Genomic DNA, 18,958 nt, shown 5'->3' with positions numbered 1-18,958 from the left:
ATCAAATAATCACATTTCCCAAAACACTTTACAGTACTTACGCACTAATGCATCACTGGCTGCATACAATGACCTGTGTCCATGTTAGCAGATTAATTGTCACTATAATTCATGCTGTGTTTTGTTTTAAAACTTTTGTTTCATGCATGCCTTTGTAAAAAGAAGATGAGAAAAAGACTGTGTGAGTTCTGCTGAGGGGACCTAGGGCTGAGGAGGTGAATTAGTGGCATAGGGTGGAGGATATCATCTTACAATTCTCTCAGGAACAGCCACATGACCTCACGGCACTGAAGAAGGGAGGGGAAAAGATGTTGAAGTACAGCCTGAGCTCCCTCAATGAAAACCACATGTAGAAACTAGGGAGAGAGGGAGGAGAGGAGGGGAGATGAGGGAGGGAGGAGAAAGGCTGTGACCAAATCCTGCCATTCAGAGAGCTAAAGACCTGGTACAGTGTGAGCCTCGCTTGATATTTTCACCAGGCAGCGGCAGGAAGAGGACCTGAGAGGAAGTAGTAATAGGAAGGGTGCTATTGTTTGGAGTTCTGCAAACCTGATAAGGACACAAAGGAATATACAAATACACAAATTCCTCAGTACAAAGAACCACTGTTTCAGCTCTACTAATCTAGTAAGAAAACAGTTCTGGTGAACAGAAGACAAAAGTACTGTGCTCCAGCGGCAGAGGCAAGAAAGATGTCAAGTGCCATCCTGAGACGAAACTCTAGCAAGCAGGGCTTGCAGAATCTCCTGAGGTGAGCAAAGAGATCATTTCAAATGCAGGGTAATTTAACAATTTAGTTGAAAGTACTGTTTACAATGAAGCCTAGAAAAGTTTAAGAGGCAAAGAGAGTTGGACAGTATTCATTCAATTTTTAAAGAAGTAATTTGAGATAGTAATGACTCTCTGTTATCCATGTGGATAATGATTTTGCTTCATTTCATTTAGCATTTTATACCTATTTAAATACATTTAAACATTACACTGTATTTGCAATGATTCATACTGTATAATGCAACAATGAGTGGCATGGAGGCATAGCTGGAAAAGTGGCTGATGCACAGCAAATGGGTTCCTGGGAGTAATCCTCACCAACATTTACTATCTGTCAAGAGTCTGATATGTTTTCTTGTGGTTTTTTTTTCCTACCTCATAAAATTCAGATGGTGATCTGGCTGCTCTTAATAGCTCCTAGGTGTTGTGAGTAGATGTGTGAGTGTTGGTTGTCCTGCAATAAATTGGCACCCAGTGTTTCTGGATGGTGGTGGGTCCACCGCAACTCTGAGTAAAATAAAGTGGTTGATAAAAATGGCTAAATGAATAAATGCTTTAAACATCTTGAGAAAGCTAGTTTTATTGTATTTTCTAGTTGGTCCTTACATTGCTTAAACATCTGATTGTTCACCAGCGGCTTCCACATGCTTATCTTGCTTATCTTATCTTTTCTCTCAACATTAGTAAACACTTGTAAAAACTTGCATTGTTTCTTTATGAGGTTGTGCAATGTTGTGGGCATGGGAGGGTGAGGTGAAAATTGAGTGGGTCTAAAAGTTCATTTATTACAACTTGGGAAAACTGACCAATTGACCTTTGCCTGGGGTGATAGTCACAAAACTGTCTCTCAGCAAATAGTCTTACACTTTTAAATTCCAACCACTCATAAATCATGCTTAAATGGTACTAGTCTTTTAGGTTACCAATGTTTTTTTACCTTAAGAGGACATGTTTTTTTCCTTTAGATACCTAGGAAGGGGAACATAAAGTACATAACAATAGCACTATGGTCAATATGGTCAACAGAGGATGTGTATTGATCAGCTTCAGGGACACAAATTCATTACTTGCCTCTGAATATAGTTTATGTATAAATGGCACATTTGACCATGTCCATATCCATTTCATTTAAGGATCTCCAGTTTTTTTTACTTTTTCATTTTTAAAACCATGCCATAAGTGGCATTGGCTACATGTTATGAATGAATACATGATGTCCTGCTATTGAACCATTGCCCAGAGTTCATGGGATAGGCTCTGGACCCAGTTTGACCCTGACAAAGTGACTGGAAATAAATGAATAATTGAGTTGGATTAAACTGCCTCTCCTGCCATAAGTTGCTCTGCAATGAACTGGTGCCTGTCTAGTCCTTCCGGGATTGGCTCTGTTGCAAACCTGATTTGAATAAAGTGCTTACTCAAGATTGAACAAATGAATCATATGAATCATGAATCACAGGTAGAACAAACATTACATAACTGTCCAAATTTGAACAGTATGCATTGATGATGGATGATGGAAACAAGTTGCAGTTAGAAAAATATCAGAAAGCTTTAAATTCAGGTGGACCAGGTGGATTTTGTCAAAGACAAATGTAGAAATATACACAGGTTACATTGCAGAGAGTGTATTCATTCTTCAGAGCTTTTTAGAGCTGCCAAAACAGTCCTTTCTTGCAGTTAACAATGTGGCTTGCAGTCAAATAGCCGAAATTCATCGTTTTTATTACTTGGACCAGCAAAAAAGACACATTACTAATGATGCATGCATTCATTCCTTTAGATGTTGTGCAAACACTTCACAGCATTTTGAGAACCATTTCCGTGCATGCAGTGTGTAAATAAGCACACTGGACACAGAATGATTCCTAATAGCCCAGACATGAAGGCCATAAATCTTTACATGCTATATGAACTTCTATGTATTTTTTCATTATGTTACTCACATGCCATGAAAATAAATGGCACAAGATAAAATGAGATTTGGATGATGTATTGGTTAAACACAGGAATGTCTGGCCATGTTCCCTTTTCGGCTAAAATTTTGACATATGTGCATAGGATAACATTTCTTTTGCTTGAAGAAAAACCAATTGCAGAAAGAAAATGCCACCTAAAATGTGTGGGTTCTGTTGTGTTTACTACGACACATTGGAAATAGGGAAGTTAGTCATAAAAGAAACCAGATAAGAAACAGAGTAAAACCAGGACTAAAAGGCAGACAATATCTGTTCCTGAGCTCAAGGCCCCTCATTAATATGTCGCTCAAGAATTTGCCAGAAGGGTCATATGATGTATTACAGTGATCTGGATTGAATAGGCTTAGTCAGAGGACTCCGTGGTCTGCACAAGCTTTGATTATGTGGTCATTTTAAAGATTGACATCCTTAGATGACAGCTGTGTTTAATGTTTGCCTAGTGAAATGTGCATAAAAATTGCTGAATTCGGAACAGGTTTAAGCTGCTGTGGTAATAGTTTTTATTAAAATGGTTTTAAATAATGAGGAAACCAAGAACCAGATCAATCTGCTCCAGCTCACATGAACAAACACTTTCATTGTGGAATGAGCCATGACCTGATCCATCCTTGGCTCTTACACTGACCTCTCTTCTGTTTACGATACTGTGATAAGACCTGCAGGAATGCAGGAGGTGGGGGCAGTGGTGTTTGTGTTAAAGGGAGAATAAACTGCCATTCTAATAAAACTGAGCTTTTTTAAAAGCTGAAGGTAAACAAGGAGAGGTTGGAAAAAATGCTGATCTGATTTTTGTCTGTTACTGTTAATTGTTATTTTTTCATCTACAGTAAATGCTTCCTCCTGATTAAGGTTTGTTTGGCCCAAAGCCTGTCCCATAAAGACAGGGTATAGGGTATAGGTATAGCGAAAACCACCCCAAACAAAGGACAAAGCACAAATCCATTACAAGATTACAGGCTCAACATAAACAATATATTAAAATAAAAATCAAGTCAGCATGTTCATTTTGATAATGCATTTAGTACATATTCATCATTTGCAGGTGTATTATAAATTGTTGCTTTATACAGTGACACCACAAAGCTACTTTATTTGACAAGGTTATCATACCATGAAAATCACAACACTTTTAGTTAAGTCAATCTCTTATAAGATCTTGTTGGTTCCATTCAGTGTTGATTAGGGCAGTTGTAGCATAGTGGTTTGTTTGTTTGTTTATTAGGATTTTTAACGTCATGTTTTACACTTTGGTTATATTTATGACAGGAACGGTAGTTACTCATTACACAAGATTCATCACTTCTCAAGGTATATCGAACACAGTCTTGGACAATTTAGTGTCTCCAATTCACCTCACTTGCATGTCTTTGGACTGTGGGAGGAAACCGGAGCACCCGGAGTAAACCCACGCAGACACGGGGAGAACATGCAAACTCCACACAGAAAGGACCCGGACCGCCAAACCTGGGGATCGAACCATGGACCTTCTTGCTGTGAGGCGACAGTGCTACCCACTTAGCCACCGTGCCGCCCTTGTAGCATAGTGGTAAAGGTACTGGACTAGTAATTGAAAGATCACTGGTTCAAGCCCCACCCCTGCCAGGTTGCTACTTTTGGGCCCTTGAGCAAGGCCCTTAACCTGTAACTGCTTAGACCTTATACTGTCTCAGATAAAAGTGTCCGCTAAATGCTGAAAATGAATTAAAATGATTCACTGCACTAAGACACTAGTGGACTTTACCTAGTGGAATTCACTAGGTTACTACTGTGCTGGCTGGTAAAGTCTTTCAGTAAACCCCTCGCACAGCTAGACAAGTGAATCTGTGTGGTTTCAGGCTAAAGCTGAAAAAAATAGGCTGTGCACTTTTGTGCTCTGTGGGAGTCTGGACACTCAGACGTAATACGGTGACTGGTGTTTAAAGGACAGAGCCCTCACTCTGTACTCAGCCTTAACTATTTACACTACCTCCTGAGGTTTGAGTCATTGTTGCTAGTTTAGATTAATAAATAGTCTTGCTAAATACATAAAGGCATACACAGTTTATGTTTTAGAATGTATACATATTATTATGCCACAGTTACAAAAGGAACTTATTTATGACTGCACTCAAAAATATGTGTAACCTAGTTAAAGAATAAGAAGATTAAAAGAACTTCAGTGTTGTGCAGTCAACAAATATACTGACAGATATACAAGAAAAGACATTATGATACACCAAAATACACCTAACAACCCTTTGTTTTGGGGTGATTTGCAATTAAATTACATACTAAGTGATATTCTGTGTCATAAGATGTAATGTTTTATTTCTAAAAAAAAAAAAAAGCAGCGTGCAGTGTTTTAAGACAAATGGAAATACAGTGTTCAGGGGATGTGAAATTTTTACATTTTCTGTACATTTCCGCATGGCATGTTTTGTCTATGTGGGTTTACACTTGGTAAAACATCCATTTCACATCCAGCACTCCAAACTTCCCATACGTGTAAATGAGTGAATCACACTTTTTTTCTTTCTTTTTTTTTTTTTTACAGTACACTACAATATTACAAAATTTTTGGTGAAATATTAAAGTAATAGAGTAACATTGTGCTGTAAAGTTAGTGTTTCACCACAATGTCAGTGTTGCAGCATAAGGTGAGTGTTTTAATCACTCTGTGTTTAGGTTAAAGTTCACGTTTTTCCCCGAAAATATGTTCACACCAGATGTCTACATCGCTAAACCAGTGATTGCTACAAATTCTATTAAAAGGATTTTGCATGCGAAATGTCTTTGAAGAAAAAATAAATGGTGTAATAAAAAGCTGCAGACTCAAAGATACCATTTATGCTCTGTCATAAAGATCTCTTTTTAACTGTTAAATTATAAGCTTGTAGCAATAATTAAGAGTTATTGGAGTGGGATTTCCCATATGCTGAACGTGGTGCTCTGAGTTTCCATAAGCCGCTCTGCTTTTGTGTGTAGAGTTTGTTGAGTTTATGCTTTCCACTGTCAGCAGGGAGATGTTCAGTTGCTCAATAACTCTCTTTCAGTCTTAAATGTGTCTCAGTACGATGACATAATCTGTCTCAGCTACTTACACACTTAATGCCTTCAAAACCTTAGACGCCTCTGCATATTAGACAGAGGATGTGTGTGTGCTCAGCTATTGAAAAGGGAACATTTTTCTTTTTTTGTTTAATCAAAGGTCGGAAATAAAGAAGGTATTAAGATATTCTCTCTAGAGGGTGTGTATCATGGGTTTCTTAGGGGGAAAAAAGGCTGCAGGAACAGGATGGTACAACTGGTTTTTAGTTGCCAAAAAATGGTTGGCTTAACTTACTGAAAACATTGTGTTTTAGTAATCTGTTTTTCAGGAAGTAGGGTCATTGCTATGCCTTTAGGCAGCTTGAACAGGTAAAAAATCTGAAAAGTTAATCATTGTCATGCTTAATCCTGGGTATCATTTAAATAAGTGTACATGGTTTCTAAATGCCACATGGGACTTTACATGCAGTAAATACTGAATACGTTAAATCTTCAACCTAAACTCAGAGCCTCTAGAAATGTACCGGCACCATACTAATGATGAGCAAGTGAATAAATCCTTCATTTTGTCATTTATTTTTCTTTTCTTAAAGCAAGGTAGATTCCTGGATCTGGAATTCATTTTAGTCAGTTCCCAGTGCAATGCCAGCAATTCAGTTGTACTTAAAGCCAAAGTAAATCTTAGTTGTACATACATTTACAGTCAATATTTATGCTTTGTTAACTTAAATGTCTTTACGTTTTTATCTGATGACTTATGTGCTTATACAACATGTATTTCTGTTTGTGAAAGCCTGTCCTGCTTGCTGGAAAATATAGCTACCCTTACCTGTTTGCCATTTAATAGACTTTGTTAACAAATTTAAATGTCGTTTTTAACAGGGTTAATATTTATTACAGTGATTTAAATATCAGTGTTACTTTAAGATAGTACACTAGTGAGTGCTACAAAGCAACATGGGTCCTGGGATCCTGATTTTGATTCTTGTCTTCAGTGTCTCTGTGTAAAGAGTTTCACATAAACTTTTATCTGCATGGCTTTCCCTTAAGATGATCTGATTTCTTTTCATTTTATTTCATTTCATTTTTAAAACACTTTTTTTCTGGTCAGGGTTGTGGCAGGCCCAGTTCCATCAGAAAACACTGATTGATCCATGCAAAATGCATTTACAAAATGTATGTGCATATTTAAAGGATGTTTTATTAAGATGTCTTTGTCAGTACCCAGCTCTGTTAACCCTTTGATGCACAAGCTAAGCAAACCCCTTCTAATGCACAACATGGGTCAAAAATGACCCATATTCATCCATTCAAGAATATTTTCATATGCACATTTGTCAGTTATTCATGTATTTGCTGTCTTAGCTAATAAAAGCTATATATACTAGAATATGTAAACAGCTAGCAAGCAAATAGTATTGGACATATTCAAGATTCAAGAACCTAATCTTTGGTTGTCTTTCAAAAGATCAGTAGATATGTTTTTGACTACAAACACTTACAAATGTCAGGAGTTCCTGTCAAATTCCTTAGTAAATACATAAGGGTCATTTTTGACCCATGTTGTGCATTAGAAGGGTAGTGATACAAAAATGATTTTTATTAAAAAAGCAAAAAATATAAAACTGAAATAAGGATTTGTGATGATCAAAAACAAGTTAATTGAAAAATTCATGGAAGCTTGAATTACGAAATTAATTTATTGCAAAGATATAGAAAATAAAAACTCAGTTGGGTCACTTTTGACCCAGGTTGTGCATCAAAGGGTTAAAAACATATACACATTAAATCAACACCGGAATTAGCTCAGTTTGATATTTCCACCTCTACCAACCAATCTGGCTTTGCAGCTATTGAATCATTGTTTTCTTCTGCAGGTTCAGACTTGTTTTGCTGTGAATTAGCAAATGCAGCAATAGTCATAAGCCTACCCCTAGAGTGAAAGCAAATGATAAGCCTCCTCCACTCCATTCTGCCCCTGGGCTTAGATACATTATGCTTATAAAGCTGTGTCAACAGTGTCGAGAAAGGTGATGCATACTGAACGGAAATCAGCTTCTTGTCTTTTTTTCTTTGTTCATGAGTAGAAGGAAATGCATAAGAATAAAACGTTTTTGATTCTACAAACTCAGCTTTGAGTCTGCTTTGTAAATGACAAAGTGAGGTTCAATGAAAAGGGTTCTGCAGACAGGTATAAAATGAAAGCGCCATTTGTGAGCTTGCGGCTGCTAGACAAATTATGGCAGGATAAATGACCTCATCTCAATAAATGATGTCACTTACATGGCCTGTGCCAGAAGGGAAATAATCACAACCTACTGATTACAAGGTTTTGTCTAGTAAACTTTGGGTTGAAATTGTGGATGATGACCTAGATAATAAATAGCCTAGTTCTATGAATGTCTAATGCCACAATTCTGTGCTCTAATCTGTAAAATGGCGGCACGGTGGCTAAGTGGGTAGCACTGTCGCCTCACAGCAAGAAGGTCCTGAGTTCGATCCCCAGGTGGGTCCTTTCTGTGTGGAGTTTGCATGTTCTCCCAGTGTCTGTGTGGGTTTACTCTGGGTGCTCCGGTTTCCTCCCACAGTCCAAAGACATGCAAGTGAGGTGAATTGGAGACACTAAATTGTCCATGACTTTGTTTGATATAACCTTGAGAAGTGATAAACCTTGTGTAGTGAATAACTACCGTTCCTGTCATGAATGTAACCAAATCCTAATAAAATCCTAATAAACAAACAAACAAGTTTGTAAAATTCTATAGTAATTGGTGTTGCTATGGATAAATGAGTATCAACATAAAGCAAATAAATACATCATGTGGTCAATGTAAATAAGGACAAGCTGTTATCTGGCTGATCTTTTTTAAGCTGTCTAGAGAACTACTTGGTTCTAAGTTGTATGTTTGTGGAATGTAAATAAATTATATACAATATGGTCAGATTTGTTTGAGTTGAGTTGCTTCAACCAGACTCATTGCCAATAAATGCTTTTACTTTTGCTTTGCCAATAAGTGCCTGACCTTACAACTGTTCTTTTGAATGTATGGGCAGAAATTCCAAAATGGATGGTATGTCCAATAAGCTCATGGACAGATATCCACACACTGTTATTTATCTAGTGTATCTTTTAAAAAAATCTAAATCTGCTTAACCATGTCCATGCTATGACTTACAAATTGGGTTATATGAAATATAACTGACTGAAGGAAAAAAGAGAAGAAAAATAGGTTTCTGCTGTGCCACTCCAGCTGGTTTGTAACCCTTTAACCCCTTCCCCTCAGTTCCCAGACTACTTTCTCTTCCTGTGAGAATGCCCCCAGGCCTTGTTTTGCCTTGGTCAGACATAGCATAGTGCCAAGGCCAGCCAAACTGTTTAGCAGGCAACAATCCATGTTTTAACAGCAAAATAGCTCATTTAAGAATGCAATAAGGGCTTGGCTCAGAGCCTTATGTAATATTTTAAAGACCTCCTGTGCAATACATGTTCATAGGGCATGCAATAAAATCACTGAAGCAGATTGTGACTCTGGTAGAAAGATGGTCTGGTACGCATTAAGGGCCCATTAGTGACCTATATACATTCCTAAGTGATCCAGAAGCCAGATTAGTGTGTATTGTAATGCGACACCTAGGTTCCCAGATGGTAGCTATTGACAAATCCCTTAGCAGTGACTCAACATTGGATGGCAAAACTCTCCCTGAAGAAACCTAGCAAAAACCTACCTTCAGAAAATGTTGAATAATGTATATATATATATATATATATATATATAAATATGTATATATATATATATATATATATATATATATATATATATATATATATACACCAATCAGCCATAACATTAAAACCACCTCCTTGTTTCTACACTTACTGTCCATTTTATCAGCTCCACTTACCACTGACTGTAGTTCATCTGTTTCTCTGCATGCTTTGTTAGCCCCCTTTCATACTGTTCGTCAATGGTCAGGACTCTCCCCGGACCACTACAGAACAGATATTATTTGGGGGGTGGGTCATTCTCAGCACTGCAGTGACACTGACATGGTGGTGGTGTGTTAGTGTGTGTTGTGCTGGTATGAGTGGATAAGACACAGCAGAGCTGAGTGAGTTTTTAAACACCTCACTGTCACTGCTGGACTGAGAATAGTCCACCAACCAAAAACATCCAGCCAACAGCGCCCCATGGGCAGCGTCCTGTGACCACTGATGAAGGTCTAGAAGATGACCAACTCAAACAGCAGCAATAGATGAGTGATCGTCTCTGGCTTTACACCTACAAGGTGGACCAACTAGGTAGTAGTGTCTAATAGAGTGGACAGTGAGTGGACACGGTATTTAAAAACTCCAGCAGCGCTGCTGTGTCTGATCCACTCATAGCAGCACAATACACACTAACACACCACCACCATGTCATTGTCACTGTGGTGCTGGGAATCATCCACCATCTAAATAATACCTGCTCTGTGGTGGTCCTGTGGGGGTCCTGACCATTGAACCCTAGAAACTGATGGACTACAGTCAGTAATTGTAGGACTACAAAGTGCTTCTATATGGTAAGTGGAGCTGATAAAATGGAAAGTGAGTGTAGAAACAAGGAGGTGGTTTAAATGTTATGGCTGGTCAGTGTATATATGTATGTGTGTGTGTGTGAATGTGTTGTTTCACCCTGGAGCAGAAGTTCCATTTGCTTATTTTCTTATCCTGCAGACTTAACAGACCATAGTTTAGAATCTCTACAAGATGCTGTGGGTGACTCACACTTGGAAGTTGCAAGAACTTTATGACAAAATGTCTAATCAAAACCACGCAGACATGCAACATTCAAAACATCTCATATAATAACCAAAGACGAAGAATGTTTAACGGATGCAAAATATAAAGCATAAAGTCATCTCAATATACAAATTTAGGGCAGTTGAACTTTTGGTCTTTTTGAAAACTTTGCTTTATAAAATGCAAACCTAGTATTTCCATTTTATAGCTTACTAGTTGCCATGACTTATTTTTTCTCACAACGTCATGCTAGACTTTGTGGTAAGCCAGTGGTTAGAGTACTGGACTACTAAGTAAAAGGTTGCTGGTTTAAGCCCAACTATCTTTTTTTATGGATTTTATTATCCACAAAGTGGGAGTGAAATACAGTGCATCACTATTGGTCTATGGAGCAGTAAAGGTTTGTTTTAGAGTGAAGAATTATACTTCACCATCTGGAATTCGGTAGTTGGTGAGGTTGAAAGGACAAATAAGAAGTAATGTCTATAAACTTTTACATTTACATTTTCAGCATTTAGCAGACACCTTTATCCAAAGCGACTTACATTACAGTTACAATATACAGTCTGAGCAATTGAGGGTTAAGGGCCTTGCTCAAGGCCCCAACAGCAACAACCAGGCAGTGGTGGGGCTTGAACCAGCAACCTTTTTATTACTAGTCCAGTACCTTAACCACTAGGCTACGGCTTTTGAGTCTATATACAGTTTAAACACCATACATTATGTTCTTAATAACATGCAGTTATAAAATGTACAATGCACATAGCTATATATAAGAATGGGACTAGGAGGTGCACGTATGACCTCAATTGCAATCCGAGCAGAATTTGGCATTAACAATGTGTTTCTGGGGTCAGCTTGATATAGGATTTGCATATTTAGTAAGTAAAGAGTTTTATGATCTCTTCCTTCAGAGTGACGGCTCAGCGCAGCATTGAGGATGCAGAGGAAATTGAGAGGGAGCGACGCCGCCGGGCTCGAGAGTCTTTCAGGAGGGAACACAGTCTATCTGGATCTGTTGGATCTCCTCAGGATTGTTCAGGACCAACTGAGGAGTCTCTGTAAGTTTTAAACCATTATTATAAATGGTCTTAGTTGCTGTACTCATCTTTTTTTTGATCCCTTCCACTAAATCTTTTATGACATGAAACCAGAGACTATTTACTATTACCAAAGCAGTGAAGAATTTGTAGCATGGCCCATCTTGGGAAAGAGGTGCATGGCTGTGCTAGCACTCAACACAGTTCATTCTGTACCAAAACAAAATAATTATGGTCTGCCTGTCTCATACTCCTTAGATTTCGAAAGTAGAAAAGACAGCTTTTTAAGATTAGCATTCAAATTGGAGAACACATTGTGCAGGAGCACCCTTTAATGATTATTTGATCATAGAGAAATCTTGGCTTTGAGTCCTTAAGGAACTATAATAAAGTTGCTGTTTTACTTTACCACCACCACTACTACTAGTTCTACTACCACTACTACTACTGCTACTACTACTAATAATAATAGTAACAGCATTCAAGCACAGAACCCCGAGCCCATCCCAGCAGAACACCTTTGGACGAAATAGTTATTGTCCAACATCTGGGTCTAACCTCACAAATGCTTCAAAATCTTTTAGAAAGCCTTGCCAGAAAACTACTTTTTTTCAAAAGCCACATGTGCCAAGACTTATAGAATAAATTTATTTAACACGCCTTAATAAACAGTGTACTATGTGCTTTGCTTTTTTAATATATCAGACAGTATCATATCACATCTTAAGCCATATCAGATGTTGTCTGCATTGTCTGTTATTGAGGTCTAGTTGCTATGTGGCAAGAGACATAACCACTGCAACACCTCAAAAACACATCTGCTTTTCAGGTTGCCTTTGAAGGCTGGCATTAATTTATAGACTGAATTACGTCACTTCATGATTTTATTACTCATTATTTGTATTCATATGACTAAAGGTATGTGGGCTCTATGAACTTTTTTCCCTCCATGGAGTCTGTTCATGCTTCACTGCCCATTAACTGGACCTAAACTCTTGTAAAGTGGTTATATGTAGCAGCAGTGCTGTCCATCTTATCAATCTTTTTTAATGAATACCTCCTAGGGCTTCTAAGTGGTGGAACAAAAGTACCTTGGCATGCTACAAAATAAAAACTCTTACCTAACTGTCTAGGTATACACAGTGTTGAAACTGGTAATTTACTTTTGACTTTAAAGTTACATGCCACAAAGCATCTAAATGTGCCATAGCCAGCCATGGCCAAAAGTCTAAGACAGCATAATTAACCATGACCGAAAAAAAGGAAATGAAATGTTAGTTCTGTCTCCTATTGAAAAAAGTGAAAAGAGTAAGTGACTATGGTGTGATTATATTTCTGTATTCACTTTACATTTAACTTTACATTTACTTGCAATTAGGCAAGCCGAGCATGACTTCTTCCACCTTAATACATACAGTAATTATGCAATCCTGCAACATACAGTGCCTTGCAAAAGTATTCAGCCCCCTTGAACTTTTCAACCTTTTGCCACATTTCAGGCTTCAAACATAACGATATGAAATTGTAATTTTTTGTGAAGAATCAACAACAAGTGGGACACAATCGTGAAGTGGAACGAAATGTATTGGATATTTTAAACTTTTTTTAGAAATAAAAAACTGAAAAGTGGGGCGTGCAATATTATTCAGCCCCCTTGCGTTAATACTTTGTAGCGCCACCTTTTGCTGCGATTACAGCTGCAAGTCGCTTGGGGTATGTCTCTATCAGTTTTGCACATCGAGAGACAGTAATTTTTGCCCATTCTTCCTTGCAAAACAGCTCGAGCTCAGTGAGGTTGGATGGAGAGCGTTTGTGAACAGCAGTTTTCAGCTCTTTCCACAGATTCTCGATGGGATTCAGGTCTGGACTTTGACTTGGCCATTCTAACACCTGGATACGTTTATTTGTGAACCATTCCATTGTAGATTTTGCTTTATGTTTTGGATCATTGTCTTGTTGGAAGATAAATCTCCGTCCCAGTCTCAGGTCTTTTGCAGACTGCAACAGGTTTTCTTCCAGAATGGTCCTGTATTTGGCTCCATCCATCTTCCCATCAATTTTAACCATCTTCCCTGTCCCTGCTGAAGAAAAGCAGGCCCAAACCATGATGCTGCCACCACCATGTTTGACAGTGGGGATGGTGTGTTCAGGGTGATGAGCTGTGTTGCTTTTACGCCAAACATAACGTTTTGCATTGTGGCCAAAAAGTTCGATTTTGGTTTCATCTGACCAGAGCACCTTCTTCCACATGTTTGGTGTGTCTCCCAGGTGACTTTTTATAGATATCTTTGAGAAATGGCTTTCTTCTTGCCACTCTTCCATAAAGGCCAGATTTGTGCAGTGTACGACTGATTGTGTCCTATGGACAGAGTCTCCCACCTCAGCTGTAGATCTCTGCAGTTCATTCAGAGTGATCATGGGCCTCTTGGCTGCATCTCTGATCAGTCTTCTCCTTGTTTGAGCTGAAAGTTTAGAGGGACGGCCGGGTCTTGGTAGATTTGCAGTGGTCTGATACTCCTTCCATTTCAATATGATCGCTTGCACAGTGCTCCTTGAGATGTTTAAAGCTTGGGAAATCTTTTTGTATCCAAATCCGGCTTTAAACTTCTCCACAACAGTATCTCGGACCTGCCTGGTGTGTTCCTTGGTCTTCATGATGCTCTCTGCGCTTTAAACAGAACTCTGAGACTGTCACAGAGCAGGTGCATTTATACGGAGACTTGATTACACACAGGTGGATTCTATTTATCACCATCAGTCATTTAGGTAAACATTGGATCATTCAGAGATCCTCACTGAACTTCTGGAGTGAGTTTGCTGCACTGAAAGTAAAGGGGCTGAATAATATTGCACGCCCCACTTTTCAGTTTTTTATTTCTAAAAAAAGTTTAAAATATCCAATACATTTCGTTCTACTTCACGATTGTGTCCCACTTGTTGTTGATTCTTCACAAAAAATTACAATTTCATATCGTTATGTTTGAAGCCTGAAATGTGGCAAAAGGTTGAAAAGTTCAAGGGGGCTGAATACTTTTGCAAGGCACTGTAAAACCATGTTTAAAAAGTGCAATGTGCATGCCTGTGAACCGACTGTGACTCCCAGCAAGTATAATAAGGCCCATAGCAGGCTAATAACTATTTAACCCTTTACACTCTGCATGATTTTAACATTTTCCACCTAAAATTGCAGAACCAAATCTTAAACTATTTGAATTACATACATGTTTTTTACAGTGTTAGGAAACATTTTGGCATTAGAAATCTGTTGACAGGGGTCTATTCTTAGTGAAGAATTTGATCTTTTTTATATTCACCTAATGTTATGTTGATGAGAAACCCCATCTACTAAACTTTAACAAACAACTACTGTCTAAAGCTATTTGTAATGATCCAATCAAGCAAGAACAATTTAAACAGCTCAACACAAATACAACCCCAAATCAGAAAAAGGTGGGACAGCATGGAAAATGCATATAATAAAAAATTACATTCACTTTGACTTTTATTTAATTGCAGACATTATGAACCTCCAAGCCCACAAAAGTCAAGTCTGGACATGGTTAACATAAGGCTTCTTTTTTGCACAGTAAAGTGGCATTTGTACATGTAAGTTTCTATTGTAGTGCTTGACAACGGTTTACTAAAATAGTCTCTTGCCCATGTGGTTATATCAGTTATTGTTGCGTGGTGGTTCTTGATGCAGTGCCGTCTGAATGATCGAAGATCACAGGCTTGAGCTTGCACCCTTGGCCTTTACGCACTGAAATTCCTCCCTATTCCTTAAATGATTTAATGATATTATGCACTGTAGAGGGAGAAATATGCAAATCCCCTTCAATCTTTCTTTGAGGTACATTGTTTTAAAATATTTCAATAATTTTCTCACACATTTGTTGACAAACTGGAGATCCTTTGGCCATCTTTGCTTATCAGAGACTTCCTGGAGGAGTCCTTCCTGGATGCTACTTTTGTTATGAAAGCCAACTTTTTTTGGAATGTGTTGCTGGCCTGAAATGCAGGAATGGATGTTTATTAATAAATAAAATTAGGTTGAGCAGATAAAACATAAAATATCTTGGGTTCAAACTGTCTGCAATCAAATAAAAGTCAAAGTAAATGTAAGGAACACTGCATTTATTTTATTTGCATTGTCCATACTGTCCCAACTTTTTCTGATTTGGGGTTGTAGTATAACAACACAAAATGTCACCTTTAATCCCAGAATTATTTAACCCCCTGAAAAGAATCGCTCATAAGACCACATGTTTGCAAATCAGGTGTTGTAAATCAAGGACTTCATTAGTTGTATCAGGTGTGCTTGAGATAAAACACATCAAATACTACCTACGATACCTACCTACATAAAAATATGGCAAAAGAGTCAAAGGAGTTGTTCAAAACGTTTAGAGATACTCTGCACAAACAAGGAAAGGATACCAAAAGATAGCAATAGTTTGCATGTGTGAATTTAAAGAGGTTAAATTCTGTTGGGCTATTGTTAGGCTATTTTGCAGGCTGGTTGACTGAGTTTTTTCTGCAAACATATAATATCTGAATCTAAAAAAAAAATCACATCTCCCCATCTTCCACCTAACCCCATGATCCCCACAGAAGTATCTCTATTTTCCATTCTCTTTACTGATCCCTTTGATTTCTTTTTTCTCCTTTCATCTCAGTCTGATTCTCACAAGATTTATTAACTCACACCTTTGAGACACTGAGATCTATTTTGTTTTGGCAACACAAAAAGTTGGCAAAGTCTCCTGTTTTGCTGCCTTTGAATAACAGACCTTAAGTCTCCTCTGTGAAATCTGACAGATTTTCTAACAGTTGAAAAATTATACTTACTCCCTACTGAAATTTCACAATGTGCAACACATCTGAAACGGTTCGATTTAACTGACACTTTTGGCTAATGTGTATGTGTACAGCTATGAGAGTGAGCTGAAACCCAGAAGCTCTGGTGCTCTGGAGGAAGATGAAGGATTCAGTGACTGGACTCAAAGAGTGGAGAGGGACAGGCGGGCCCGTCAGGAGGAGAATGATCCTAAAGAGGAGGACATGGAGGTGGAGAGAACCATGAACGGGGCAAGCCGAAGAGTGAAAATTAGTTCCACTGTGCTAAATCAACACCATAAGGGAGATGTGGGAAAAGAGAAGGAATACAGGCCAGTACAGAAGAGCAGTGAGAAATACATGGTGTTTGGAGAAAAGCCAAGCAATCTCAGGGACAGAGAGACAGAATGGAAGGAAGATGTATTGTCAGTTAACAAGAGGCAGACGGAACAGCAAAAACCACACACAGAGGAAAAGGTAAAAAACAAAAATTATGTTTTTTAAATCTGTTGTAAAACCTGGATATGTAACAATATAATTCTATTGTGTTTTTTATGGTTTTCATTTCTAGGTAAAAGAAATTAAAAAAGAAGTGAAGGTCTCGTATACATCCAAAGTTTTTTTGCAGCAAGAAAAAATGCCCGCTGCCAACAATGAGGATACTGCTAGTGAGGAAGTGACATCACATCTGCTTAAAATGAGAAAGACTTCAAGGTGACTTTTGAGTTATTACAGGAGAAATGTTTGTTTATTTATTTACTCACTGCTTCATTGTAAGGCCTGGACAAAGTGCCGGTCCACAACAGAGCACCACACACTTAAAGATACTCACAGTTGAAATTTGAAGTATCCACTACATTTTTGAGAGGTCAGAGAAAAATAAAACAGAGTATCTGTGGACCTGATTTTAGCGCGTCCCAATTGCATTATGCTTCCTCTCTACTGGAGCTGACCGATTGAGAAGAGCGAGACTGTCACACGCCCCCTCCGACACGTGTGCAGTAGCTGACTGCATCTTTTCACCTGCACGTGTTCATATGCTGATCAGCTTTGTGTACGGAGAGCCACACCCTGATCAACGCATTATTCCTCGACTCTGTGCAGATGCCATCAACCAGCCAGCAGAGGTCGTTATTGCAACAGTTATTAGGTCCCTCTCCGGCTTTATCCTACCCTGTGAACAACACATGTATTCGAAATCCCAGCTCTGGTGTGCTAGCGTATTTTACCGCTGCACCACCTGAGCGGCAAAAATCCCTAAAAACAATAAAAAAGCACAAAATCACCTAAAATAAATGTTAAAACAAAAAGAAATATATAACATAATGTATAAAATCATTTAAAAGCATAAAAATTTGGCATCCTACAGACACAACTGGCCTGAGAGAGGAAAGATCATATTGGGTTAATTTTTGTTGCCACTGTGATATGTGAAAGGTGCCAACAGAAGTGGGGGTGGATTAAACAGAGCATAGCATAACTTTCGGTCTGGCTCTGTGTGAAAACTTGTCTCTGATTGGTAAAAGGAAGCGCCAAGCGCCTGCACACATGTTAGCTAGAAGTCTGTGGCTCCCTCAGCCAGAACGGAGGCAGAGGAAAAATAATAGGGAATCAGAAACAACTAGATCATGAGAAAAAGGGGCAAAATGAAATAAAAAATTAATGATTAACCATACAAGGCCTTCAGGGCCTTAAAAAGTTTACAGAAATCTGTGTCTATTTCCTGAAAGCACCTAAATAAAGAGGCTGATGTCATGTTATTATACATGGACTCCTTCCAGGGAACTTCCATGACAGCATGCTGTGACCGATATTTCATGAACCCTCTTCCTCATGCTTTTTTCCAGCAGGATCATGGGGCAGAGCTCAGAGCCGAGGGAACAGGCCGTGAGCAATGTAGAAACAGAGCAGAAGCTAGAGAAGATCCGGCGGAGCCACCAGGAGAAAGAGAGTCAGGAGTTGGAGCAGCTACGTCAACGGCAGGCCGAGGCCGAGTTGGAGCTGGAGGAGTTGAAGAAAAAGAGGGAGGAGCGTCGAAGAGTCCGTGAGGAAGAGGAGCACAGGAAGGAAGAGGAGGAGCAACAGCGCCTAGCAAAGGAGGAGGTAAAAGAAATATATTCAACACAAATACATATACTTTCATGGCTAGTTAAACACAACCATTTTACTGTATACTCCTTCACTCACTTTCTTAACTGCTTATCCAATTAGGGTCGTGGGGCTTTTCAATGGGTGCAAGGCACACAGTAACACCCTGGATGGGGTGCCAGTTTATCGCAGGGCAGACACACACACACACACACACACACCCACACATACACACACCCATTCACCTATAGGGCAGTTCAGTGTCTCCAGTTAACCTGACTGCATGTTTTTGGACTGGGGGAGGAAACCGGAGCTCCCGGAGGAAACCCACACAGGCACGGGGAGAACATGCAAACTCTGGACAGAAAGGACCCGGACCGCCCCGCCTGGGAATCGAACCCAGGACCTTCTTGCTGTGAGGGGAAAGTGCTACCCAC

The 18,958-nt window shown here is 38.8% G+C and overlaps 1 protein-coding gene across 2 annotated transcripts in view; it reads left to right on the top strand.

Moving 5' to 3' along the window:
* The first annotated feature begins 458 nt into the window (after positions 1 to 458).
* lsp1a (lymphocyte specific protein 1 a) overlaps positions 459 to 18,958 on the top strand; it is a 38,829-nt gene continuing 20,329 nt past the window's right edge. Inside the window, exons 1-5 of one of the 2 annotated variants that reach the window (XM_062991047.1) lie at positions 459 to 751; positions 11,472 to 11,618; positions 16,529 to 16,910; positions 17,005 to 17,147; positions 18,284 to 18,536. In XM_062991047.1, coding sequence (XP_062847117.1) covers positions 693 to 751; positions 11,472 to 11,618; positions 16,529 to 16,910; positions 17,005 to 17,147; positions 18,284 to 18,536 — 984 coding nt within the window. In that variant the 5' untranslated portion in view covers positions 459 to 692. Of the gene's footprint in view, positions 752 to 11,471; positions 11,619 to 16,528; positions 16,911 to 17,004; positions 17,148 to 18,280; positions 18,537 to 18,958 lie in introns of both variants that reach the window. The other variant, XM_062991037.1, reaches the window with a different exon arrangement.

The sequence above is a fragment of the Trichomycterus rosablanca genome, chromosome 1 (assembly GCF_030014385.1).
Source record: "Trichomycterus rosablanca isolate fTriRos1 chromosome 1, fTriRos1.hap1, whole genome shotgun sequence".
Taxonomy (NCBI): Eukaryota; Metazoa; Chordata; class Actinopteri; order Siluriformes; family Trichomycteridae; genus Trichomycterus; species Trichomycterus rosablanca.
Note: the sequence above shows the minus strand (reverse complement) of the source record. Positions and strands in the feature narration are given on the sequence as shown.